Genomic DNA, 27,814 nt, shown 5'->3' on the forward strand with positions numbered 1-27,814 from the left:
AATAATTATTGGTTTTGAAATATGCTTACCATTACTATCTATGTTTGTATTTTAATGTTATTCACCCCACTTTTTTTCCTTTCAGCTGAGGAGAGGACACTGCAGTAGAGATAATGTGCAAAGGGGAAGTTTGCAATTTTTTGTTTGTTATTGTCTACATGTTTTGTTTTTGTTGAGTTTGAGCATAGTCATGCTTTTTGTTGTACTCGTTTAGCTTTGTTTTACATTTTTTTCTCATTTCTTGTAGTTTGGTCTTGGTTTTGTTTATTGGATGTGCAATAGGAAAGGAAGGCAGCAAGGAGAGAAAATCAAAGATATAAGATGGAGGTTATCATTCATAAATGAAGGTGAATCACCTTAACTATATGCAATGCATTTCACTCACAATTATCTTTCGTTCATTTGTGAATCCATTTGCTTGCTTTTCAATTTATTATATGTTTTATATGTGGTCTCACACTCAACTATATCGATCTGCTTTGTGTAGTGAGCGACCACAATTGTATAGTCTATGAAGGTCAAGGTGAAGATGCCCTAAACATTGTACCAACAATTGTATAGTCAATGAAGTTCAAGGTGAAGATGCCCTAAACATTGTACCAACGCAGCTTGGACAATTGGTGAGCCATATTTTTTTTCCTACATAAGCATATTGTCCTTTAATCGACTAATATATGTGTTTTTTGCGAATCGTTTTATCCTTTTGTCATGGCTTCAGGGTAGTATGCTCTTTTTAATGGGTGTGAGGTTTGAGATTTTCCAAGAACTTTGATACAAAATAAAGGGAAATGTTATATGTAGATTCACGATTTGAAGACTTATTTTTCATGGTTGTTGTTGCTATAACATTAGCCAAGGGTGAACAAATATGTGTATGATTGATTTGTCGCTTTGTATATTTGTTATTCATTTTCTCATGTGGTTTATTCATTATCTCATATATGAAGGTGAGTTAACCTACCTATATGCAGTGAATTTCACTTAAAATTATCTTTTGCTAATTTGCGCCTCCACTTGCTTGTTATTCAATTTATTATTTGTTATCTATGCTCTCATAATCAACTATAATGATTTTCTTTATGTAGTGAATGACTACAATTGTATAATCTACAAAGGTCAAGTGGTGAAGATACAATAGAAATTCTACAAACTTGGCACAAAGGATGGGTGAGCCATACTTTTCTCCTACAAAATAATTTTTTCCTTTAATACACTGAAATATTTGTTATTTGCACAACAATTTATCCTTTTGTAATGGTTTCAAGGTGTATGATCTTGTTCATGTGTGTAAGATTCAAGAATTTTTCCTAAAACTTTGATATGAAAGAAATAAAAAAGTTTAATACTTATGTTCACATCTTTACTGCTTATTTTTACTATGATATTAGCCAAGGGAGGGCAAGTGTATGTAATTCAAGTGTAAGCTTGTTTATTTTTCAACGACACTCAAGAATCTAGTTCGAGTCTAAAATCACGAACACAAAGACACTCAAATGCGACAACACTTCTACTTTGCACAACGAAATAACATACATCAGTGAATCAACTAGTGCACATGACAGTTTTTAACCTTTTAAACCCTATACTTGTTATATTACAAACTATAATACAACAGTCTTAGGGCTTTTGTAGTAGGGATCATGGCCCTTACATACAACCCTGATATAATGGCACAACTAAGGCTTTGTGCCAACTGCTATGACCACCAATCTACCCTAATCAAAGTACACTTGACCTACTTGTTGACAACGCGCACTATATCCCTTTCAGTGCACGTACCTTGAACACATCTTGCGGGTCTCTTCCCTCCCAATCTGTTGATCACTGCACTTGTATATTCAACTGCCACTATCAATGAACACAACTCCTTTTGTGTCACTGAAATCGGGCTCACGGATATGCCCACTAGCAACCTTCAACAGTCTTAGGGCCTCTGTAGTAGGGATCATGGCCCTTACATACAACCCTGATATAATGGCACAACTAAGGCTTTGTGTCAACTGCTATGACCACCAATCTACCCTAATCAAAGTACACTTGACCTACTTGTTGACAACGCGCACTATATCCCTTTCAGTGCACGTACCTTGAACACATCTTGCGGGTCTCTTCCCTCCCAATCTGTTGATCACTGCACTTGTATATTCAACTGCCATTATCAATGAACACAACTCCTTTTGTGTCACTGAAATTGGGCTCACGGATATGCCCACTAGCGACCTTCAACAGTGTTAGGGCTTCTGTAGTAGGGATCATGGCCCTTACATACGACCCTGATATAATGGCGCAACTAAGGCTTTGTGTCAACTGCTATGACCACCAATCTACCCTAATCAAAGTACACTTGACCTACTTGTTGACAACGCGCACTATATCCCTTTCAGTGCACGTACCTTGAACACATCTTGCGGGTCTCTTCCCTCCCAATCTATTGATCACTGCACTTGTATATTCAGCTGCCACTATCAATGAACACAACTCCTTTTGTGTCACTGAAATCGGGCTCACAGATATGCCCACTAGCAACCTTCTAGCTCCATTAAGAAGTTTGCTCCTTGGGTCTTCTGCATATGCCCTCTTGTCAACCATATGGCTCCTTTCATAAGCTGAACTAGGGCTTCATCACTTTGCCTCCTAACAGCCCATTGATTCCTTTCATGAGCACTGTACTAGAAGTCTTCTAGACTACCCACTTGTCATCATCCTGGATGCTCCAGAATTTTACTCCTAGGTCACACCAGATCTAGCCCTCTCAGCTTCCCTTTCATCCTTCAAAGCTCAACCCTTAGGGCTTCCAAAATTACCCACACACAGTTAACACCGTGACTAATCTAGGACTTCCAAGACTGCCCTTTATTCTGCAATTTGTGTCCTTAAGTTGTCCAAATCTAGGGCTATTCCAAATAACCCACCAACATTGATCAGATGCATTCTAAAGGGATTCGAAAATTACCCATACACAGTCAACACCATGACTAATCTAGGGCTTCCAAGACTGCCCTTTCTTCTGCAATTTATCTCTTTAAATTGTCCAGATCTAGGGCTATTCCAAACAACCCACTGATAGTGATAAGATGCATTCTATATCCCTGTTCTTAGGGCTAATTACAACTGTTGTTCAAACCTTTGAACAAACCTTCTCTTTTCCTTTTCTACATCACCCTTGTCGTTGTCCTTCCATCTCAACTTCTATCCACAACAAAGAGTCATTTGCCTCCCTTTCTAGGGTCTCGACCCTCTTCATTCATCACAAATTTGGGCTATTCTTTAATTGAGATTTGGTCAGACCATAGGATGGCTCTGTGCATAAGAAGAATCCCTAACTACGACATCAAATTTATTGTCCAAACCTCATGGACAACCCTCCAACCTTAGCAATCTATCTCCTTGAGGATGCTACCACTTAGCCTCCAAGTAACCATGGTTCTAGTCATTTTATTAACTGATATCCTATGCCTTGCGACAAATCTCTGCGGCCCCAAATCTAGGGTTACCTCAGACCTGTGATACCCTTCTTCCAGCCCTCTACTTGTTGCATTGGTCCTCTAAGGCATGCAACGTTACTCCAGCTTTCCTCCAATCCTCACAACATTCCAAAACAACCTTACTCTAGGTGTTTTGGCCGTGTAATAAGGTACATGACTCTGCGGCTAGATCACAAAAGTACCACTTCTATTAGCCCAGAACTTTTGTTCCTTTTTGCAGAAGTCTCTTCTAGTACTTTGATGCACAGACCTGCCCACTGAAACCCTCACAAAACTCATCCAGCATCCTCCTTGAACATAAACCAGAGCATGAGACAGAAAGACAAACACAAAACCCTCCTTGCTCTTTATCTAGCCTTAGGTCACCCTTGCTCCTCTAAGGGTTCTCCACTTGCAACAATGAATAAATAATAATTCCTTTTCTTAATTTCACACCCACACCTTGGGTAAAAATCCCAATAGGTTCTTTGCCCAAAAAAGGGCAAACCCTTTTGTGGTGCAAACTCACACAAACCCAAGCATAGGTGGTCTGACAGTGATGACTCCTTCATCAGTAGAGATCCAGACTTGTAGAAGAACATTGCACTTTCATTACTGGAATCGATTTGAGATATGCTGAGAAGCTCCAATGATACTTTTTCTCCCAAAAAAATCTTTGAGATTGTTTCCGATCCCTGCAGTGAAATCATTTAAATCCAAAACATTTTTCTATATCACCGAAACCCCTTTAATTTTTTGTTGTGTAGACATAAACACGATGTTGTAGCCAAACAACTGTGCGGCTTTATACGATGTTGGGTGGTTCAATCGCTTATGCTTGCTAGCAGAATGGACGAGATTGGAGCTCAATGTCTACATACAAATATAAAACAAAATGATTTTTCTAGTCGTGTAACGAACATAGAAAGAAGTCACGATAGGTTTGAGAAGACCACCTTTGTATTGGAGTTCTTTAAGCTAAAAACAATCTCCTACAAAAAATAATCACCAACCCAGAGTTTGTATAAGCGACATTAGTGTCAGGAAAAACTTGTGAAGAAGATAACAGTTTTCTTGTATGGCAACTCATTGACCAAAACTATGCGCCAAAGTCCTATTTTATGAGATTCATTTTGTCTGATTTGGTAACTAGCAAGGTTAGCAAGGTGTACGAGAGCTATATTGCCCACAGACATAAGGAAACCAATGAATTCTACAGTGATTCTCCTCACACTTATGGGTGGCCTAATCTTGTCGTAGGCTCCAAATATCATTGAAATCACCACCTAGCCTGCGCGCTGCTCCATGGCCCTTTTGTTTTCATTAGACACAACAAACTGTAAGCTACCATGATTGGCAAAGCTATTGTATATAGTTGTTAGCCTATCATTCCTATGTGACATTGCAAAAATATGCATTGAATTCATTGCCGAAAAGTGCAAAAAGTAATTTCTTTCATACCGAACGGAATTTCTTTCTTATCAGATAATTTCCCTCTGCTCATATTAAATTTTAAGTTAAATATATGCCCATCCAATCCACCTAGGATCATCAACAATGGGATTTATATCAAACTCAATGACCAAATGTTTCTCCAATTTGCAGATAGACAATATTACCCCTTCAATGGCCAAAAGAACTTGAAGAACTTTGTGACTACAAATATAGAAAATCCAGGTGGTACTATCAAATATGACCAAATCTCCTTTTTATGCAATAGCTTTGTTGATGCGTGCTCGTGACTGCAGACTGTAAGAAAACCCTCTTTAAATGCTCCAAAACAAGGAACAACTTGACCTTATGCTTGACTTTCATCTAAAATACAGAATTTCGTTATAAGATCGATATTTACATATCTTTCCAAAACTTCTACATGTGAGTCTGCAATGAATAGCTACTGATGCAATTTAATAAGTTATAAATCTCCATAGCTTGACCTTATGTACACAAATCCGCTATCTAAATAAGAATTTGTTGAAGCAACATATGTTTTTCCCAGAAGTTCTAGCTTGAAACTAGTAACCCTTTCCCCTCGACATATGACAGGCAATTGAAAAATCCCTGAGATCTCCTAGAATTAACGAACAATTGAAGAATCCCTGAGATCTCCTAGAATTAACGAACAATTGAAGAATCCCTGAGATCAACCAGAAGGTATCAAGAACCAGCCGCAAACCATAAGCATTAGTGATAGTCATAAAATTGGGTTTGGTAGGCACTGCAATAACAAATCGTCTCCTCACTATGAATCTCTAAAACAAACAACCAAAATGTTGGCCTTCACACGAGTACACAGAAGATTATTCATTCAAATTACTATGACATGACTATATTGAATTACTCTAAACAATTTGATATGTGGATAGCTTCAAGGTTGTCTTAGCTAACCCTTTTCACAAGTTCGTAGAGTAAGTCTGCTTGATTTTCTATTTCAAAAGCCCTCTCTCTGGAGAGAGGGCTCCCACCATGGGAATTCAATGGAGAGAGGGCTCTCACCATGGGAATTCAATGTATTGTAGCCTAAATTCTGACTAAATAATTAAAGGCATTTGTTGAATTCAATGTGTTCTAGTCTGACTAAAACAATTAAAGTTCATTTGTTGGTGTGTAGCTTATGTTTACTACAATCCATCAAAATTATGGATACATGAAATACAAAATGGATTATTATCCCCCTTTATATAACAAAATTCAAAGACAAGTATGTTTCATATTATCATTAATTATTGCATTCAATTCTCCAGTTTAAATTGTATATTGATTTTAATATCTTATTATGTATTTGTTGTAGATGTATTGTTCTCGCGAGCACGAGTAAGTGGAATACAAAATGGAGTGTTCTTCTTTATATAAGAAACTCTAGAGGAGGTGTGTTTGCTATTATGAATACTTATTAGTTTTGAAATATGCTTACCATTACTATCTATGTTTGGATTTTAATGTTATTCACCCCACTTTTTTTCCTTTCAGCCGAGGAGATGACATCGCAGTAGAGATAATCTGCAAAGGGGAAGTTTGCAATTTTTTGTTTGTTATTGTCTACATGTTTTGTTTTTGTTGAGTTTGAGCATAGTCATACTTTTTGTTGTACACGTTTAGCTTTGTTTTACATTTTTTTCTCATTTCTTTTAGTTTGGTCTTATTTTGTTTATTGGATGTGTAATAGGAAAGGAACGCAGCGAGGAGAGAAACTCAAAGAGATAAAATGGAGGTTATCATTCACAAATGAAGGTGAATCACCTTAACTATATGCAATGCAATTCTTTCACAATTATGTTTTGCTCATTTGTGAATCCATTTGCTTGCTTTTTAATTTATTATATGTTTTATATGTGGTCTCACATTCAATTATATCAATCTACTTTGTGTAGTGAGCAACCAAAATTGTGTATAGTCTATGAAGGTCAAGGTGAAGATACCGACATTGTACCAACGCAGCTTAGGAGTAGAGAGCAACCAAAATTGTGTATAGTCTATGAAGGTCAAGGTGAAGATACCGACATTGTACCAACGCAGCTTAGGAGATTGGTCAACCATATTTTTTCCTACATAAGAATATTGTCCTTTAGTCGATTTGATTTTTTTATTTTTTTTGCGAATCGATTTATCCTTTTGTCATGGCTTCAGGGTAGTATGATCTTTTTAATGGGTGTGAGCTTTGAGATTTTCCAAGAACTTTGATACATAATAAAGGGAAATATTATATTGAGGTTCACAATTTCAGGGCTTATTGTTCATGGTTGAGGCTGCTATAACATTAGCCAAGGGCCAGGTACGTGTGATTAATTTGTCGCTTTGTATATTTCTTATTCATTTTCTCTCGTGGTTTATTTGTGATCTCATATATAATATTACTTTGTGCAGTGAGTGACTGTAGTTGCAGTGTCTAGGATGGTGCAACGTATGTTTTCTTGCTCAACATCACATGCACACTCCCACACAATATGCCTTCAACCAATTAGACAAGGTCTAGCAGACAAGCATATTGACCCTTAAACCAATCAACCATCGTGCTAACATACAACACTACTGCCTTGTGGACCCTGGGATTTTGGGTGTTCAATATGTTTAGATATACTTGAATTCCTTTTCCCAAAAAATTACATCTTATGAAAACATTGTTTGTATTACTCGTAGAAGTACATCTAGTTTATATCTATATATATATATAGCACAAAAATGTGTTTCTTATTATGATTAATTATTGTGTTCGACTCTTTAGTTTAACTTATACATCGATTCTAATATCTTATTTTGTATCTGTTGTAGATGGCTTATTTTGATGAGCTCGAACAAGTGGAATACAAAAGAAAATGTCCATCTTTATCAAACAAACTCTAGGGAGATGTGTTTTCTATTATGAATAATTTTTCGTTTTTAAATATGTCTTATTACGATTAATTATTGCATTCGACTCTTTAGTTTAACTTATATAACAATTCTAATATCTTATTTTGTATCTGTTGTAGATGGCTTGTTTTGATGAGCTCGAACAAGTGGAATACAAAAGAGAGTGTCCATCGTTATAAAACAAACTCTAGGGGAGGTGTGTTTTCTATTATGAATAATTATTGGTTTTGAAATATGTTTCCATTACTAATTGTGTGTATATTTTAACCTTATTCAACCCAATTTTTTCCCTTTCAGCAGAGGAGAGCACATTGTAGGAGAGATGATGTGCAAAGGGGATATTTGCAATTTTTATTTTTTTCTTGTTTGCATGTTTTGTTTTCTGAGTTTGAGCATGGCCATGCTTTGATTTGTACTTATTTTCCTTCGTTTTTTTTTTTTTTTTTCAATTGTTGGGTGTGTTGTACTCGTTTTCCTTTTTTCACGTTTTTTGTAGTTTGGTCTTGGTTACATTTGTTGGGTGTGGAAAATGAAATGAAGGAAGAAGACAAAGAAAGAAATAAAGGAAGCAGCCAAAGAAAATGGAGGTTATTGTTCATAATTGAAGGTGAGTTAACATACGTATATGCAATGCATTTCACTTAAAGGTATGTTTTGTTAATTGCTGGGTCCATTTGTTTGTTATTCAATTTATTATGTGTTATCTATGCTCTCATAATCAACTATAATGATCTTGTTTATGTAGTGAACGACTACAATTGTATAATCTACAAAGATCAAGTGGTTAAGATACACTAGAAATTCTAGAAACTTGGCACAGAGGATGGGTGAACCATATTTTTCTCCTACAAAATACTATTGTCCTTTAATAAGCTAAAATATTTTTTTTTGTACAACGATTTATCCTTTTGTAATGGTTTAGAGGTAGTATGATCTTGTTCATGTGTGTGAGATTCAAGAATTTTTCCTAAAACTTTGATATGAAAGAAATAGAAAAGTTATACTTAGGTTCACATCTTTAGTGCTTATTTTTCATGATTGTTGCTACTATAATATTAGCCAAGTTAGGGCAGGTATGTGTATGGTTAATTCAAGCGTAAGCTTGTTGATTTTTCCACGACACTCAAGACTTTTGTTCGAGTTTAAAATCACGAACACAAAGACACTCAAATGTGACAACACTTCTACTTTGCACAACGAATTAACATACATAAGTGAATCAACTAGTGCACATGACAATTTTTAACTTTTTAAACCCTCTACTTGTTATATTACAAACTATAATACAACAATGTTAGGGCTCCCGTACTAGGGATCATGGCCCTTACATACAACCTTGATATAAGGACACAACTAGGGCTTGGTGTCAACTGTTATCACGACCATTCTACCCTAAACAAAGTACACTTCACCTACTTGTTGACAACACACACTATAGCCCTTTCAGTCCACGTACCTTGAACACATCTCGCAGGTCCTCTTGCCTCCCAATCTGTTGATCACTGCACTTGCATCTTCAGCTTCCACTATCAATGATCACAACGGCTCACGGATATTTCCACTAACAACCTTCTAGCTCCATTAAGAAGTTTGCTCCTTGGGTCTTCTCAATATGACCTCTTGTCAACCCTATGGCTCCTTTCATAAGCTGAACTGGGGCTCCATCACTCTGCCTCCTAATAGCCCATTGATTCCTTTCATGAACAATGTACGTGAGGTCTTCTAAGCTACCCACTTGTCAACATCATGGATGCTCCAAAATGTTACTGCTAGGTCACACCAAATCTAGTCCTCTTGGTTGCCCTTTCATCCTTCAACGTTCAACCCCTAGCGCTTCGAAAATTACCCATACACAGTTAACGCCATGACTATGACTAATCTAGGACTTCCAAGGTTGCCCTTTATTCTGCAATTTGTCTCCTTAAATTGTCCAGATCTAGGGCTTTTCCAAACAGCCCACCAACATTGAAAAGATGCATTCTAAAGGGATTCTAAAATTACCCATACACAGTCAACACCATGACTAATCTAGGGCTTCCAAGACTTCCTTTTCTTCTGCAATTTGTCTCCTTAAATTGTCCAGATCTAGGGCTATTCCAAACAACCCACCGATAGTGATAAGATGCGTTCTATATCCTTGTTCTTAGGGCTAATTACAACTGTTGTACAAACCTTTGAACAGACCTCCTCTCTTCCTTTTCTACATCACCCTTGTCATTCTCCTTCCATCTCAAACTTCTACCCACAACAAAGAGGCATCTGCCTCCCTTTCTAAGGTCTCGACCCTTTCCTTTCATCACAGATTTGGGCTATTCTTTCACTAAGATTTGGACAGACCATAGGATGACTCTCTGAACAGGAAGAAGCCCTAATTACAGCATATTAAATTTGTTGTCCAAAACCTCATGGACAACCCCCCAACCTTAGCAATCTATCTCCTTGAGGACGCTACCACTTAGCCTCCAAGCAACCATGGTTCTGGTCATTTTCTTGGCTGATATCCTAGGGCTTGCTACAGATCTTTGTGGCCTCAAATCTAGGGTTATCTCAGACCTGTGATACCCTTCTTCCAGCCTTGTACTTGTGGCATTGGTTCTCTATGGCATGTGGCATTACTCCAACTTTCCTCCAATCCTCACGGCATACCAAAACAACCTTATTCTAGGTGTTTTGGCCCTCTAATAAGGTACAAGACTCTGCGGCTAGATCACAAAAGTACCAATGTTGTTAGCCCAGAACTTTCAGCCCTTTTCCACAAGTCTCTTCCACTACTTGGATGCACAAACTTGCCCACTAAAATCCTCACTAAACTCAACCAACGTCCTCCTTGAACCCGAACAAGAGCATGACACAAAAGACAAACACAAAACCCTTCTTCTTGCTCTTTATCTAGATCGGCTTCCTGAGGTATGCAGCTTCTTTGGATCAGTTCTCACTTGAGAAGAATTGCACTCATTGGATAATCAAATGAGTTTCACAACTCCCCTTCTTATAGTTTTCTCACGAGGGTAGAATTTTCCCTCAAATGATGGTGTCTTTTCAAGCCTAGGCCGACTTGAAGTTTCTAGACAAACCCCAACTAACTTAAGGAAAATTAGTTCCTTCATTTGATTAAGACCCTTCATCATAGCCTTAGGTCACCCTTGCTCCTCTAAGGGTTCTCCACTTGCAATAATGAATAAATAATAATTCCTTAATTCCTTTTCTTGATTTCACACCCACACCTTGGGTACAAAATCCTAATGCTTGGGTTCTTTGTCCACAAAAGGGCAAACCCTTTTGTGGTGCAAACTCACACAAACCCAAGCATAGGTGGTCTGACAGTGATGACTCCTTCATCAGTAGATATTAAGTCCCGTAGATGCATATTTCATTTAACTTTGCACTTCCATTGCTAAAATCGATCTAATATATGATGAGAAGCTTCAATGATACTTTACTCCCTAAGACCTCTTTGAGATCGTTTCTGATGTTTGCAATGAAATCATTTAAATCCAAAACATTTTTCTATATCACTATAACCCCTTTAATTTTGTGTTACGTAGACGTAAGGATGATGTTGAAGCACATTTCACTTAACTTTGCACTTCCATTGTTGGAATCGATCTAATATATGATGGGAAGCTTCAATGATACTTTTCTCCCAAAGACCTATTTGAGATCTTTTCTTATGTCTGCAGTGAAATCATTTAAATCCAAAACATTTTTCTATATCACTACAACCGCTTTAATTGTATGTTGTGTAGACGTAAACATGATGTTGCAGCCAAAAACATAATGATTTTTATAGTCGTGGAAGGAACAGAGAAAGAAGCTACAATAGGTATGAGAAGACCACCTTTGTATTGGAGTTCTTTAAGCTAAAAACAATATCCAACAAAAAAAATCACCAACCCAGAGTTTGTATAAGCAACATTAGCGACGGGAAAAACTTGTTTAGAAGATAACAATTTTCTTTCTTGTATGGCAACTCATTGACCAAAACTATGCGCCAAAGTCGTATTTTATGAGATTCATTTTGTTTGATTTGGTAACTAGCAAGGTGTTGATGGTGTTGGACTCGCCAACATGTCAGGGGATCTCCCTAGTAAGAAGTCCCAACTAGACCTCAGACTGTTTGGTGTAGGAGTCCCAGCAGTAGGTCGTACGATATTGCCTTGACCGTAGTTGCGCGCAGAGGCAAGCAAGATGCCCCTGTTGGTAGCAAGGGTGTGACCAACACAGCAAACCAAGGAAGGTGTATGAAGGGTTCTAACACAAAGGCACAAAATGGGGAATGAGTGTGCCCCTTAGAAATTTGTGGAAACACATAGCTTGAAAGGGAACACACGAGCAAAGATACATCACAAGCTAGAAAGCAGGTTAGCCAACGATCCAAAGTGATGGTTAAACCAACAACACATCTCAATAAGATTCATACATACATATATAGAAAGAGTCCATACATACATGCGTAAGCAAACAACTACATATATCATTAGAGTAACCAAGATAGCTGAAATACAATAACAACATATGCATGAAATGTGTTGGCTCTGTTATATTAAGAAAGTGAAAGTTCCAATCATACACACAACCATGTCCAACTACTAGTCCCGACAACGGAACGTTACAGTCACTGTCGCCTGCTCCTCCAAAGAGATATACTAGCTCTGCACTGTGGAGAAGCCAAGGCTCGTTACAATACACTCCAAGCTTTCTCTAAGATACACCTATTGGAAGCTTGGCTCCCAAAAGCTTGTACCATTATGAGGTTCTATAAATAGCAAACGACGAGGTGACCCTTGACATTCCCCTTTGTGACTCTTCACCTACCCTCATGACTCTTCAACTACTACATGATTGTTACATTCGACCATCGACACTTGGTCTTTCACTTTTACAAGATGTTACATTACAATCTGCACATGTACCCATGTGAGACAAAATAAGCTTGAGAAAGCCATGCAAGCTATCACTAAGACTCAGACAACTGTGGGAAGACCAACTCTTCGACATCCTCGTGATGATCGACGGTGGCGAATTGATGCCAAGCTTGGTAGTCCGTGATGGTGTCTGCATGCTCAATGGTGACATCCTACTGAAAATGAACTCTTGCCTCCGTTGCATCCGGGTACACTGATTTGGATCCTCTGTCCAACTCGTCTGATAACATGCGCATCATAGTCTTGAGTGCGGTCGGGCCAGCAACACACCGATGCATATTATTTGCATTGATCTCCAAGTGTGTGTTGGTGGCTATGCGCATCAACTCGTTGAAGTACATGTCGAGCTCCAGTTAGACTTGGTTCTTTGTCTTCGCCTCGGTGAGTGTGCCAACGGATGGGATCGCATGCGTGCGCACAATGACATCCACGCTCTTGAACACCCGTGCATGCAATCGACAACACTGCTCACCCTGTCTGCTCTGTGCCAGCTGCTGGGATGGGTCTATATCTTGTATGGGCGCAGTTTCATCAGTCTGTGCGTGTTGCGCCTCCTGCTGGATCTGTTCCTACTGTGCTTCCTTCTTTGCTCTGTGCAACTCTTGTTCTTCCCTGAGTTGTCGCTTCAACTCCTGCAACTCCTCCTTTGTTTCCTCCATCCTTTCTTTGTCTCTTTTCCTTTGTGCGATCCTCTTGTCGCGTTGTCACCTCTTAGCTTCAATATCCAAAGCTGCTTTCATCACAATTGGATCTGCTTTGAACTTGCAGCTTTGCCCCACCACTGCGTTGTCAACAACCTTCCTCTTGCCTTTGTCGCGCGCAAGTCTGCTACTCTCTACTGCTGCTGATGGTGCTTCTCTCTGCGATGTTGTTGCCATTTCATCTTGATATCATTGTCTATGAGCAGCTTGGTGTCTTCATAGATAGGCAAGCTCATAAACACTCGCTCAACTACATCTCCGATTGCGCTCTCAACGGTGTCCTTTGACCCTGCTCTCTAAGAGGCCATTGTGCTTGTACTACTGGAGACAGACGAACACCTGTGATACTTGGAGACATAGCAACACTCATGGCAAGCAATCCTTTAGTTGAAAACCAAAACAAACTTGAGGACTGACTTGCAACATACCTATATGATTGATTGTGAAGATTGTGCAATTTCCACCGGGAAGCTTGGAAACTGTCTGCCAAAACTGCGCAAGGCACAGTCCGGGCTGTTAAGAGGCTGACTGACTGCTAGAACTGCGCAATGCACAGTCCAGCCTGGCCTGCTGAGAACTGAAATTGCGCAATGCACAATTTCAGTCAGTAGTGACATGCAAACCAGCAAACTGCATTGCGCAATTTCTGGGGCCAGCAAGGCATTGCCTCCCAAAATTGTGCAATGCAAGCCTGGAGGCCAGTGTGGGCCAGATTTGAGCATTTTCTGGGAGAAACGCAAATCCTTCATTCTCAAAAATGTGCGTTGTTGTTGGGCAAGGCAAGGTCTGGGCCAAGGCAACCCAGACTCTCTGACGGACGACTGAAAACATGAAAATGTTTGGATGCATGGCGAGACTGAATGTAAGCAAGAGTGAATGATCATGCATGCAAACAATGAATGCAGGATTCAAAAAACAGGAGTGCATGCATGTGTGTGAAACGAGTCGCCGCAACGGCGACTGTCCGTGCAAAACAGTGTCATGCAAACAATGAGATGCAAACAAAAACTGAAACGGTGCTTCTACAAGCTAATATACATTAAAACGACAGGAAGCGTTCTTTGAAATCAAGCAGACAACACTTACACAAAACGAAATACAAAAAACGAAAAAAACGCAGCACAAGACATGAAAAGTAGACTTACCTTGAAAAAGTTGAGTTGAATGTGCCGAAGACTCCTAGATGCGATGTGGGATGTCAGAACTGCAAGATTGATGTGAGGAATGAGCTCTGTAGCATCCAGAAAATGAGTTTCGATAAGATCAAGGTTATGATGCGCATGCCACAAATTTAGGAAAAAATGACACTTGGAGGGAAGCTTCTAAAACGATCTTTGCATGTAACCTCCAGCTGCTAAAAATAGATCCCTAAAATTTAGGGATGCCTTTTGCATTTTGCTTTTTACTATTTCGGGAAAAAGCAACCCATTCATGCAAATCATGATTGCACAGTCTCGGAGGGAACCGGTCCACCTGAAGGCACATGCAGCAGTCTGCAAGCCTGGGAAAGGGATTTGTGCAATTTTTGGGCTGAGCAGGGCTGGCTGTCCCTGAGGCATTGCGCAATTTTTGGGTCAGCAGGTCACTGCCTCCCAAAATTGCGCAATTTCTGGGTTGAAGCCCTATGTCGGGCTAGATTGGGCAATTTTCTGAGGGAGGGTTGCCTGGCTGGATTGTGCAATTCTGGAGCTCAGCAGGCAGCCCAGCAAGGATTGCGCAATTTTTGGAGGGAAGGCTGGTCCCCCCTCCAGAATTGCGCAATTTTCTGAGTGAACATCTCAGCCAGAAAATTACCTAAGTCCGGAATGGCAGCCTGTGATGGGAGACACACAAGTTGACATGCACAGGCTGGCAAGCCAATGAAACTCTGCTAAAGCCTATGTACTTGACAGTGCAAGACATGTTGCTAAGGATGGTTGGTAGGGAGGTTCCAAAACGAAGCTAAGGCAAAATTTTGGAGGGTGGTTGTAGCCGCTACAACACAAAGTTAGCAAGGTGCAACTCATTGACCAAAACTATGCGCCAAAGTCCTATTTTATGAGATTCATTTTGGCTGATTGGTAACTAGCAAGGTTAGCAAGGTGTACGAGAGCTATAATGCCCACAAACATAAGGAAAGTAGTGATTCTCCTCACATGCATAGGTGGCATAATCTTGTTGTAGGCTCCAAATATTGTTGAAATCACCACCCAACTTGCACATTGCTCCATGGACCTTTTGTTTTCATCAGACACAACAAATTGTAAGCTACCATGATTGGCAAAGCTATTGTATAGAGTTGTCAGCCTATCACTCCTATGTGACATTGCAAAAATATGCATTGAATTCCTAGACCAAAAAGTGTGAAGACTAATAGCTTTCATACCCAACGGAATTTCTTTCTTAAGAGATAATTTCCCTCTGCTCATATTAAATATAAAGTTAAATATATGCCCATCCAATCCACAAAGGATCATCACCAATGGGATTTATATCAATCTCAATGACCAAATGTTTCTCCAATTCCCAGATAGACAATATTACCCCTTCAGTGGCCAAAAGAACTTGAAGAATATTGTGACTACAATTATAGTGGGTACTTATCAAATATGACCAAATCTCCTTTTTGCCCAATAGCTTTGTTGATGCGTGCTCATGATGGCAGACTGTAAGAGAAAACCCTCTTTAAATGCTCCAAAATAGGGAACAACTTGACCTTATGCTTGACTTTCATCTAAAATACAGAAGTTCATTATAAGATTGATATTTACATACATTTCCAAAACTTCTAATGTGAGCTTGAAACGACTAGCTATTGATGCAATTTAACAAGTTATAAATCTCCTTAGTTCGGCGTTATGTACATAAATCCGCCATCTAAATAAGAAGTTGTTGAAGCTTTATATTTACATATCTAAAATACGGAAGTTCGTTATAAGATTGATATTTACATGTCTTTCGAAAACATCTACATGTGAGCTTGAAACAACTAGCTACAGATGCAATTTAATAAGTTATAAATCTCCATAGCTCGAGGTTATGTACATAAATCTGCTATCTAAATAAGAAGTTGTTGAAGCAACAGATGTTTTTCCCAAAAGTTCTAGCTTGAAACTAGTAACCCTTCCCCCTTGACATATGACAGGCAATTTAAAAATCCCAAAGATCACCTAGAAGTATTGAGCAATTGAAGAAGCCTTGAGATCACCTAGAAGGTATCAAGAACCATCCGCAACCATAAGCATTAGTGATAGTCATAAAGTTGGGTTTGGCAGGCACTGCAATAACAAAACGTCTTCTCACTATGAATCTCTAAACAAACAACCAAAAATGTTGGCCTTCACACGAGTACACGGAAGATTATTCATTCAAATTACTATGACATGACTGTATTGAATTACTCTAAACAATTTGATATGTGGATAGCTTCAAGAGTATCTTAGCTAACCCTTGTCACAAGTTCTTAGAGTAAAACTGCTTGATTTTCTATTTCAAAAGGTCTCTCTCTGGGAGAGAGGGCTCCCAACATGGGAATTCAATGGATAACCCTTGTCACAAGTTCTTAGAGTAAAATTGCTTGATTTTCTATTTCAAAAGGCCTCTCCCCCGGGCTCCCACCATGGGAATTTAATGTGTTATTGTCTAAATTCTGACTGAAATAATTAAAGGCATTTGTTGAATTCAATGTGTTCTGGTCTAAACAGTGACTGAAACAATGAAACAACTAAAGCGCATTTGTTGGTGTGTAGTAAGTTATATTTACTACAATCCATCTTGATTGTCTGCAGTTTGCAGCAGCAATGCTTTGATCTCCTTGGCTGTAACATCTTCCCTTGTGGATTGCTCTGCTCAAAATACATCTAGTGCAAATCCATTGAGCAGCTTATGATTGTTTAATTAACATCAAGACCAAGTCCATCCAAAGCCTTGATTTGGAATTTAGCAATCCTGATTTTTTTGAAAAAAGCATGTGAATGTTTAGGGCCTTTCCTTCAGATGGATCAGATTGTGAGAATCTCTCTATGGTGCCTATCGTATCCCTTGGTTCTCAACCGACTTGCAATTGGATAGTAGTCCACCAGAACTTGTGAGAGGCTCAGTTTACGCATAACCATGACAATTTTTGTTACAACATATCAAATCTAACATACATATTGGACATACTTGATGCCACGGACTTCAAACAGAAATGATCTATTTTTTGGCAACCCCTCCTTGAAAGCTTTCACAATTATAGCCTCATTCAAAAATGAAACCAAAATACTGGGAAACTTATAGCCAGATTTGCTTTTTCCCTTTCTCAAGTTTAAATTAAATGTTGAATGTTGGTTTTTCTCAAAACAATGATGGGCTTGTACTTGCCAAATTACCAGTACTGGTCTTGCAATTGCAGTCTTGGGAAGATCCCAATTCTCTTTCAACATTTTGCTTCATCCTTTCCCTCCTTTTGTCCATCTACATTTTGCTGCATCCTCTCCCTCCTTTTGTCCATCTAGGTGGGAAGTGGCCTTTTATTCATGTAGAACCAAAGAAAAACTTTTAATACAGAATAACAAGATAAAAAAAGAAAGAAAAAAGAGCTAATGGTAAAATTAACAAATACCCTTATCAAAGTTAAAGGTGCTCGAAGATATTTCGTTCTATGTGATACATAGAAAACATCTTGGATGAAAGCCATAATCCTTCACGGTGGCCATGATCATCCAAACTAGTCAATTTATTTCCTGTGTCTTGTTATGTGTCTTGTTATGAGTGCTCAGATGCCCTAAGCAATTAAGTTTGAGCATCTAGTGTAATTTGCTAATTGACCTCAACATTATAACCTTGGGCCACTTGAGTAAATATTATATGATCAAAGAAAATTAATTGATACTTTCCATCTCCTGATAATACAATGTAATTTGCTAATTGACCTCAACATTATAACCTTGGGCCACTTGAGTAAATATTATATGATCAAGGAAAATTAACAAGGCCTTGCATCTTTGAGTAGCTGGGAATGTTTAATGTTTTTAGGTATAGCATTGTTATTAGTTGGCATTGTTACATATTGCCCTCTTCATTTTCGAGCGAGGCAAGAACTCTAAATCAGGGTTCAAATGTTATGAGCATGGGTTTCCATCCTCTGGCAGCGAACAATTCTAAGGCGATTTCTAATTCCTTTCAATACAATTCTTTATTTAAATAAATTCCTTAAGTTAATTTGGAAGGAGTACCTTTTATCTTTATAAATATGTGGTTCAAATAATTTAAATAAATTCAGTTAATTTGGAAGATGTATCTTTTATCTTTATAAATATGTTCACACTGACTAGTGGTTCAAATTTGGACCTTTAAGGGTTGGGAAATTTTTGCTTGTTCGATTCCCATGCAGGTAAATGATTTTTTCATAAAGTAGTTCCCTAATTAAAATTAGAAAAATGTACATGTATGAATGGATCATGAAAAGATTTTAGAGTCTTTACTTGAGTTGATCAATAGCACTAGCCTGTGATTTCTAATTCCTTTCAATACAATTCTTTATTTAAATAAATTCCTTAAGTTAATTTGGAAGGAGTACCTTTTATCTTTATAAATATGTGGTTCAAATAATTTAAATAAATTCAGTTAATTTGGAAGATGTATCTTTTATCTTTATAAATATGTTCACACTGACTAGTGGTTCAAATTTGGACCTTTAAGGGTTGGGAAATTTTTGCTTGTTCGATTCCCATGCAGGTAAATGATTTTTTCATAAAGTAGTTCCCTAATTAAAATTAGGAAAATGTACATGTATGAATGGATCATGAAAAGATTTTAGAGTCTTTACTTGAGTTGATCAATAGCACTAGCCTTAAGCTGCTCTTGTGACAAAACCAGTTGTATCAATGAATTGTTGTATTTTAGCCCAAATCGGAGTCTTTGGTAACTTAATCTATACTCTATATTCATTAATAAGATGTTTTGATATTTGATCAATAGCAATCCAGTTGTATCAATGAATTGTTGTATTTTAGCCCAAATCGGAGTCCTTGGTAATCTATACTCTATATTCATTAATAAGATGTTTTGATATTTGATCAAAAGCACTGGCCTTACGCTGCCCTTGTGAAAAATCCAGTTGTATCAATGAATTGTTGTATTTTAGCCCAAATCAGAGTCCCTGGTAACTTAATCTATACTCTATATTCATTAATAAGATGTTTTGATATCATTTCCTTCTTTATACAACAATGTGAGTGATTTGTTATAATGCCATCTACAAATGCCTCTAGCCCAAATCGGAGTCCTTGGTAACTTAATCTATACTCTATATTCATTAATAAGATGTTTTGATATCATTTCCTTGAGATGTTTTGATATCATTTCCTTCTTTATACAACAATGTGAGTGATTTGTTATAATGCCATCTACAAATGCCTCTAGTCTCTTTTTTTGGTTGCACACCAATAAAATGGTGTGCTACTCCCTCTATTCAGATACTGACATGCCTGCATTTGTGTTATAGGAGTTGCATTTTCCAAGCATATAATTCACATATATATTCTTATTTTGTGGCGATTTGAGACAACATTTAGAGGTTTGATTTGAGACAACAGCTAGAGGTTTGCTTGCATGGCCAACCTGTACATTCTTGTAGGTCTGTAAAATTAAGTTTGTATTGAAAGCATATTTATTAACATTGATATAATTTAAACAGGTTGACACGCATGTTGGTGGTGTGAAGGATATTGCTTTTTCACACCCTACCTACCAACTCTTCATAATTACATGAGGGGATGATAAGACCATCAAGGTAATACGCTTTATCATGTGTCAAGATTCATTCTAATATAATGCCTGCATTTGTGTTATAGGAGTTGCATTTTCCAAGCATATAGTTCACATATATATTCTTATTTTGTGGCGATTCTAGACAACATCTAGAGGTTTGCTTGCATGGCCAACCTGTACATTCTTGTAGGTCTGTAAAATTAAGTTTGTATTGAAAGTATATTTATTAACATTGATATAATTTAAACAGATTGACGCACATGTTGGTGGTGTGAATGATATTGCTTTTTCACACCCTACCTACCAGCTCTTCATAATTACATGAGGGGATGATAAGACCATCAAGGTAATACGCTTTATCATGTGTCAAGATTCATTCTAATATTTGTTATTTGTCGCTTACTTATTTGTATATGAAAATTTAAAAAGAAAGAAAAAAAAATTGTTTGTGACTGTATGTGTGGGATGCAGTAACTGGTCGAAAGCAGTGCACATTTGAAGGTCATGAAGCAGCTATATGTTCTGTTTGTCCTCACCAGTGAGAAAATATTCAGGTACTTTGTTCCTTGAGACCTGAAAAATTTATGTGTATTGTAGTTGAGTAATATTAAATTCTAGTTGTTTTGAAGTTACATTGCATATTATATTTTTGTTTGATGTTTGGCTTCCTGTTAATTTTTGGGCATATGACAAATACTTTATTGCACTAAAGATAGATGAATTATGATTCTTTGTTCGTATGCAATTTATATTTTCTACAGCTATTGATGGAAATATCAAAGCCTGGTTGTGTGATCTTGGGGGATCTAGGGTGGACTATAATGATCCAGGCCTCTGGTGCACTACAATGGCTTATAGTGCTGATGGAACAAGGTAAAATGTTAACTTAGAATGGTGTTTGGTTTGTAAAGTCTCTTCATGTGGATCTGAGTTTTACTTTATCCAATTTTCTATATTTGATGGAAAGATCAAAGCCTGGTTGTGTGATCTTGGGGGATCTAGGGTGGACTATAATGATCCAGGGCTCTGGTGCACTACAATGGCTTATAGTGCTCTGATGGAACAAGGTAAAATGTTAACTTAGAATGGTGTTTGGTTTGTAAAGTCTCTTCATGTGGATCTGAGTTTTACTTTATCCAATTTTCTATATTTGCTCTGTCAAGACTATCCTTTATGGAGTATATAACCATTTGCATTTTATCTGAAGTATATAATCATTTGTATTTTTTATTAGGCTCTTTCCCTGTGGAACAAGTAAAGTTGGTGATTCATACCTCGTTTAGTGGAACGAAAGTGAGGGAACAATCAAGCGGACCTATTCTAGTTTTAGGAAGCATTCATTATGTGTTGTGCAATTTGATACAACCAAGAATAGATTCTTGGCATTTGATGTTGAATTTCAAATAAAGTTTTGGGACATGGATAACACCAATATCCTCTTGATGTTGAGGGTAGTTCGGTAAGAAGTTATTTTTGAAGATGAGGTGAGGATGCTTTATTTTCAGAGTTTGAGAGAGATTGATTTTCAAAATAAAATAAAATAAAATAAAAAAATCTAACACATTATTTAAGTTTTCTTAATCATATCTCAATGCAAAATCTTTGCTTTATTTCCCAAAAGCTCCAAGCTAATCCTCGCCTTCGTTTCAGTCAAGATGGTGGTTCCCTGTTGGCAGTCACAACGAATGACAATGGCATAAAGATCTTAGCCAACGTAGAGGGATTTCGCTTAATTCCCATGCTGAAGAGTAGATCCTTTGAGGGAACGAGGGTGCCACCAGAGACAATGGAAACAAAGGTAAATTGCTTCTTCCATGTGCATTTACTATGTACACGAACTACTAATTAATGACAAAGTTGGCAAAGTTTAAACTCTAACTAGATCATTTTTACTATGCAAACTTCAATTGTGAATGTCATGCCTCCTGCAGTCACTGCTCCTGGTTCCCTTAGCAGTGCTATAGAACGTTCAGACAGACTTCCACCTGCATTGTCAAATGACCTATTTTGTAAGAGCTTTCTCCTAGAATTGTTTCTTTAGAATCTAGCGTATTTGTCTACCCATATTCAGTTTAGTCGGTTACATATATCTTATCATTTTCTAAACTTTCACTCCAAGAGTCTGGATATTGTTGCTTTCAACTTTCCATGTAGCGTAGGATTTTGTTCTTTTCCCCTTTCAAATGCTCTATTAGCCATTATTTTGGCATATCTTTAATAGGAATGGGATGATATGATCAATGAGTTCTAACAATTATCTGACACTGCACACAACATGTGTGCAGAGTAGTATAGACAGCAGTTGGACCCCAGATATTAAACCAAGGCTTCTAGATGAGGTCACGGACAAAAGAACTGGAAATTCACTGAGATCACTGATTCGGGTCAGTGTAGGTCTCTCAGGTTGCCTGACAATGCATGCGAGCAAGGTATGCAATCGTCCTTCCACTAAAAAAAAAAAGCTGACATTGCAATTTTATGTGCTACAAATTCTGTCGATATTGATCCTAACAAGTAATGTGATATTTCTTCCAGGTGGTAAAACTGATATACACCTATTCCGGTGTTGTTGTTTTAGCTCTGACATCCAATGCTCTCCATATACAATTTTATGTGCTACAAATTCTGTCCATATTGATCCAAACAAGTAATGTGATATTTCTTGCAGGTGGTAAAACTGATATACACCTATTCCGGTGTTGTTGTTTTAGCTCGGAGTGACAGGAATCCATCCGGAAAGGTGGGGTTCTTTAGTAGTTGTTGTTTGTTGACGGGAAAGGTGGGGTTCTTTAGTAGTTGTTGTTTGTTTCCTTTCTATTTTAGCTTGTTTTATTTATTTATTTGTTTATTATAATTTTGGATATATAATTTGCAGCTGTATTTTATGTAGTAATGATTGACGATTAACTAAGAGTTAGTACTTTGTTCCGCCGTCTACAGCGAGTATTCCACCAGAGGGAACCAGCTAGTGGGATTGTTATGAATAATGACATTGGCAATACAAATCCAGAAGAAGCCGCTGCTTGTATATAGCTTACTGAAAATGATTCTTATGTGATGTCTACTTCCGGTGGCAAGGTCTCCTTATTCAATATGATGACATCTAAGGTAAGAGTGCCTTTTATCTAAAGAGCAGTTTCATTTCAATGTTTCCGATGATATATATAATTTCAGTTTTGATACTTTGGTCTGCTTAGGGTTTATTATCTAATGTCTCACCTTTAACTTTCAAATTATGAAGGTAACGGGGTTCACTTCAGGATCACTCAAGGTTCTTGTGTAATGTTCCTCGCTATAGGCTAAGAACTCAAAGGCTCCCAATTTATCTAAATGACTGGTTTCATGGGATACTAATTAGTGATTCATTGCAGATCATGACAACTTAGCCACATTTTTGGCTGTCCACCCTCAGCACCAGCACAATAACATCATTCCAATTCCAATTGGCATGGAGGATTCATGAATTCAAATATACAATGTTCGAGTTGATGAGGTGCTGCCTGTGAATATATCTTTGAATTTAAAATTCTTATATTTTTTCTTTATTGTGCCGTTTTATAAAAAATGACCTAAGTGGCATGCTCAATTTTTATAGGTAAAAACAAAGCTCAAAGGCCACCGAAAGAAAATCACAGGGCTGACTTTTTCACATGTTTTGAATGTGTTGGTATATGGTTTCTCTTATTATTATCTGTAGTGTGACTCCGGGATGTTCACTTTAAAGTTCACATAAATTTACCGAGTAGAAATGTTCATGTACTTACAACATCTTTTGGCAGTTATGTCTCTGGGGCATAGATGGTGGGACAAGCACAAGTCAAAAATTGTACCAGTGGGGGATACAAGAGTACAGTTTCATAAGATCAAATTCATTAGTCAAAAATTGTACCAGTGGGGGATACAAGAGTACAGTTTCATAAGATCAAATTCATTTGTTGGTTGTGCATGAGAGCCAACTTGCTATATATAATGCTTCCAAGTTGGAGCGCTTGCGCTATGTAATTACTTGTAAGCAATTGCTATGTAATTACTTGTTTGTTGGTTGTGCATGAGAGCCAACTTGCTATATATAATGCTTCCAAGTTGGAGCGCTTGCGCTATGTAATTACTTGTAAGCAATTGCTATGTAATTACTTGTAAGCGGTGTTGAATTCAAACATAGACAGTTATATATTGTCACTTACCTTATGTATCTGATTGGATGACCTTATTGTAAGCAATTGCTATGTAATTACTTGTAAGCGGTGTTGAATTCAAACATAGACAGTTATATATTGTCACTTACCTTATTTATCTGATTGGATGACCTTGTTACATGGTTGCATTGCAGTGGTCTCTTCATGATTCCCTATTTGTTCCTATTTCAAAGTGCTATATACTCATGTGACAGCGTCTTAGTTTATGCGAGCTTCTGTGATGGTGCAGTTGGAGTGTTTGGATGACCTTGTTACATGGTTGCATTGCAGTGGTCTCTTCATGATTCCCTATTTGTTCCTATTTCAAAGTGCTATATACTCATGTGACAGCGTCTTAGTTTATGCGAGCTTCTGTGATGGTGCAGTTGGAGTGTTTGTTGCAGAAAGCTTGAGGCTTCACTGTCGCATTGTACCCTCTGCATATTATTCCTATTTCAAAGTGCTATATACTCATGTGACAGCGTCTTAGTTTATGCGAGCTTTTGTGATGGTGCAGTTGGAGTGTTTGTTGCAGAAAGCTTGAGGGTTCACTGTTGCATTGTACCCTCTGCATATTATTCAATTACCATCGGGAATGAACAGGTAAATGAGCTCCTTCATTCTGTCATGGTTGATACATCTATTTTTCAGATTTGCCTTTTGACAAGGCATATTATAATTTAATTTATTGTTTGGTTATTTATGCAGTAGTAATGCCTATCCTCTAGTCATTGCATCACATCCATCCGAACCGAATCAATTTTCTCTTAGAATAAGAGATGGAGGAGTTCATGTTATTGAGCCTTCAGAGTAAGAAGGGAAATGGGGTGTTGGACTACCCCAGATAATGGAACTGTCGGATCAAATCCAACATTAAGTAACCAAAGGTTCGGAGCCAAAGGTAGTTCAATGGAAACATAAGAACAATTTGAAGTACACTTCGTGTCTATCGACCCTTTATTTACAAGAATACCATGAATAATGGTAGCGTCTTGTCAATGAAATGCCTCACTTGTGTTCAGTTGTTGAGGCATTCTATCAAGATTGTAATTTTCATCAGATATTGTTCAGCACTGTAGATGTTAATCAATTGTAAATTATACCTAAATGAGTATTTAGGTGCAATCCTGGTCAGTATATCCTTTCTAGGTCGTGTAAAAATTTAAAGTCTGACATTGGAGCATAATTCATGAATGTTCTTTCCGAGCGTTTCTCAATGAGTATCTAGGTGCAATCCTGGTCAGTATATCCTTTCTAGGTCGTGTAAAAATTTGAAGTCTGACATTGGAGCATACTTCATGAATGTTCTTTCCGAGCGTTTCTCAGTTTTTGAAACCCTTTTTTGAACCACATGAGTTTTTTTCATATGTTCATGTGCATTCGGACCAACCTGGTTTACGAGGAAGCTTTGTCATTGTCTATTTCATTTCAGACTACTATATCTGCAAAAGGAAACCACTCCCATCAGCCCACCAACCCGCTAGTGATAAAAGCAGCACGAGGTACAGGAGACATATGATCAGCCCAGCACTCGAAAGAAGTCAATAGGTCGGGAAGCTATAGGTCTTCATGAGTTTTTTTCATATGTTCATGTGCATTCGGACCAACCTGGTTTACGAGGAAGCTTTGTCATTGTCTATTTCATTTCAGACTACTATATCTGCAAAAAGAAACCACTCCCATCAGCCCACCAACCCGCTAGTGATAAAAGCAGCACGAGGTACAGGAGACATATGATCAGCCCAGCACTCGAAAGAAGTCAATAGATCGGGAAGCTATAGGTCTTCATGATATCATATGATCTTGAACTGTACTTGAACTGTAGGAGTTGTGCTGCCTGCGGGAATATTATATTATTTATTAACTGAATCAGCATTTTAGCATTTTTGGGTTGAATGCAAGAACTGAAATTGAAGTAATGCAATCGAGGAAACATTAATTATGCATGAGTTTCTGCAATGGACTCAGCGAACTTTATTTTGTTTGATGACTGTTGTTTAAACAATATTGCTTCTGCAATTGACTCAACCAACTCTCTTGTTTAATTATATTGGCACATATCTATGGGAAGTCTTTCAGTTGATGGAATAATGCTCATACTTTTCATTGCTGGAGCCTTTGTGTTTTGTATATGATGGACTCTTGTATTTGTGTTTTGTATGTAGCCTTTGTGTATTGTTTAATCATATTGACACATATCTATCGAAAGTCTTCGATGACTATTGTTTAAACATATTGCTTCTGCAATTGACTCAACCAACTCTCTTGTTTGATGACTCTTTTCTTTAATCATATTGCAATTGACTCAACCAACTCTCTTGTTTGATGACTCTATTGTTTAATCATATTGCCACATATCTATGGAAAGTCTTTCAGTTGATGGGATAATGCTCATATATTTCATTGTATTTGTGTATATGTCCTTATATTTTTCATTGCTGTAACCTGTGTTTTGTATATGATGGACTCTTGTATTTGTGTATGTGTCCTCATATTTGTCATTGCTCATATATTTCATTGTATTTGTGTATATGTCCTTATATTTTTCATTGCTGTAACCTGTGTTTTGTATATGATGGACTCTTGTATTTGTGTATGTGTCCTCATATTTGTCATTGCTGTAGCCTTTGTGTTTTGTATACGATGGACTCTTGTATTTGTGTTTTGTATTGCATGGACTTTTGTATTTGAGAGATTTTTCCTTGTGCCTTGTAATATTTCGACTTTTCCATTTCGCTTTAATAGGAAGTTTCATTTATGCTAATGCCATTGGAGGTTTTATCTTTTCCATGTGTCCTGTAATATTTCGATTTCCATGTCGCTTTAATAGGAAGCTTCATTTATGCCAATGCCATTGGAGGTTTTATATTTTCCATGTGTCCTGTAATATTTCGATTTTTCCATGTGTCTTGTAATATTTCGATTTTCCATGTCGCTTTAATAAGAAAGTTTTATTTATGCCAATGCCAATGGAGGTTTTATCTTATTCACAAGACTTACGCTTAGCCCTTGACAAATGCATGAATTTTAGTTGATTTAAAATTTAAAAGCTGTTCCAATGCCATTGGAGGTTTTATATTTTCCATGTGTCCTGTAATATTTCGATTTTTCCATGTGTCTTGTAATATTTCGATTTTCCATGTCACTTTAATAAGAAAGTTTTATTTATTCCTATGCCAATGCCAATGGAGGTTTTATCTTATTCACAAGACTTACGCTTAGCCCTTGACAAATGCATGAATTTTAGTTGATTTAAAATTTAAAAGCTGTTCCAATTTTAAGTACTTTAAGTTTCGATACCATCCCATGTCTGCTATTGTTAAACCTTGTTTTATAGCATGCCACACTCCAAATGGAAATAATGTCAAAATTTTAAAACTTTATAGCATGCCACACACTCCAAATGGAAATAATGTCAAAATTTTAAAAACTCTTGATACCATCTATATGCTAATAACTGTGTTTTA

At 37.5% G+C, this 27,814-nt stretch overlaps 1 protein-coding gene across 19 annotated transcripts; it reads left to right on the forward strand.

Annotated features, from left to right (window-relative positions):
• The first annotated feature begins 304 nt into the window (after window positions 1–304).
• LOC149160937 (protein TOPLESS-RELATED PROTEIN 2-like) lies at window positions 305–25,682 on the forward strand. 19 transcript variants are annotated; one of them, XM_089436822.1, is made up of 24 exons: window positions 305–347; window positions 488–620; window positions 1,086–1,167; window positions 6,256–6,332; window positions 6,435–6,695; window positions 6,836–6,992; window positions 7,189–7,236; window positions 7,734–7,779; window positions 7,934–8,010; window positions 8,115–8,421; window positions 19,907–20,003; window positions 20,099–20,194; window positions 20,423–20,518; window positions 20,644–20,726; window positions 20,934–21,045; window positions 21,823–21,970; window positions 22,458–22,601; window positions 22,841–22,951; window positions 23,113–23,280; window positions 23,544–23,665; window positions 23,768–23,839; window positions 23,952–24,283; window positions 24,503–24,950; window positions 25,056–25,682. In XM_089436822.1, the coding sequence occupies exons 14-19, from the start codon at window positions 20,690–20,692 to the stop codon at window positions 23,203–23,205; spliced, it is 645 nt and encodes a 214-aa protein (XP_089292948.1). In that variant the 5' UTR covers window positions 305–347; window positions 488–620; window positions 1,086–1,167; window positions 6,256–6,332; window positions 6,435–6,695; window positions 6,836–6,992; window positions 7,189–7,236; window positions 7,734–7,779; window positions 7,934–8,010; window positions 8,115–8,421; window positions 19,907–20,003; window positions 20,099–20,194; window positions 20,423–20,518; window positions 20,644–20,689; the 3' UTR covers window positions 23,206–23,280; window positions 23,544–23,665; window positions 23,768–23,839; window positions 23,952–24,283; window positions 24,503–24,950; window positions 25,056–25,682. The 19 variants fall into 19 exon arrangements, with proteins under 19 accessions (XP_089292948.1, XP_089292944.1, XP_089292951.1 ...); XM_089436818.1 differs by having other exon boundaries at window positions 7,734–8,010; window positions 8,112–8,421; XM_089436825.1 differs by having other exon boundaries at window positions 7,734–8,010; window positions 8,112–8,421; window positions 23,952–24,180.
• Window positions 25,683–27,814: the final 2,132 nt, after the last annotated feature.

Source organism: Pinus tabuliformis, chromosome 5_2 (assembly GCF_031772625.1).
Source record: "Pinus tabuliformis cultivar Carrire ecotype Pingquan chromosome 5_2, CPIR1, whole genome shotgun sequence".
Lineage (NCBI taxonomy): Eukaryota > Viridiplantae > Streptophyta > Pinopsida > Pinales > Pinaceae > Pinus > Pinus tabuliformis.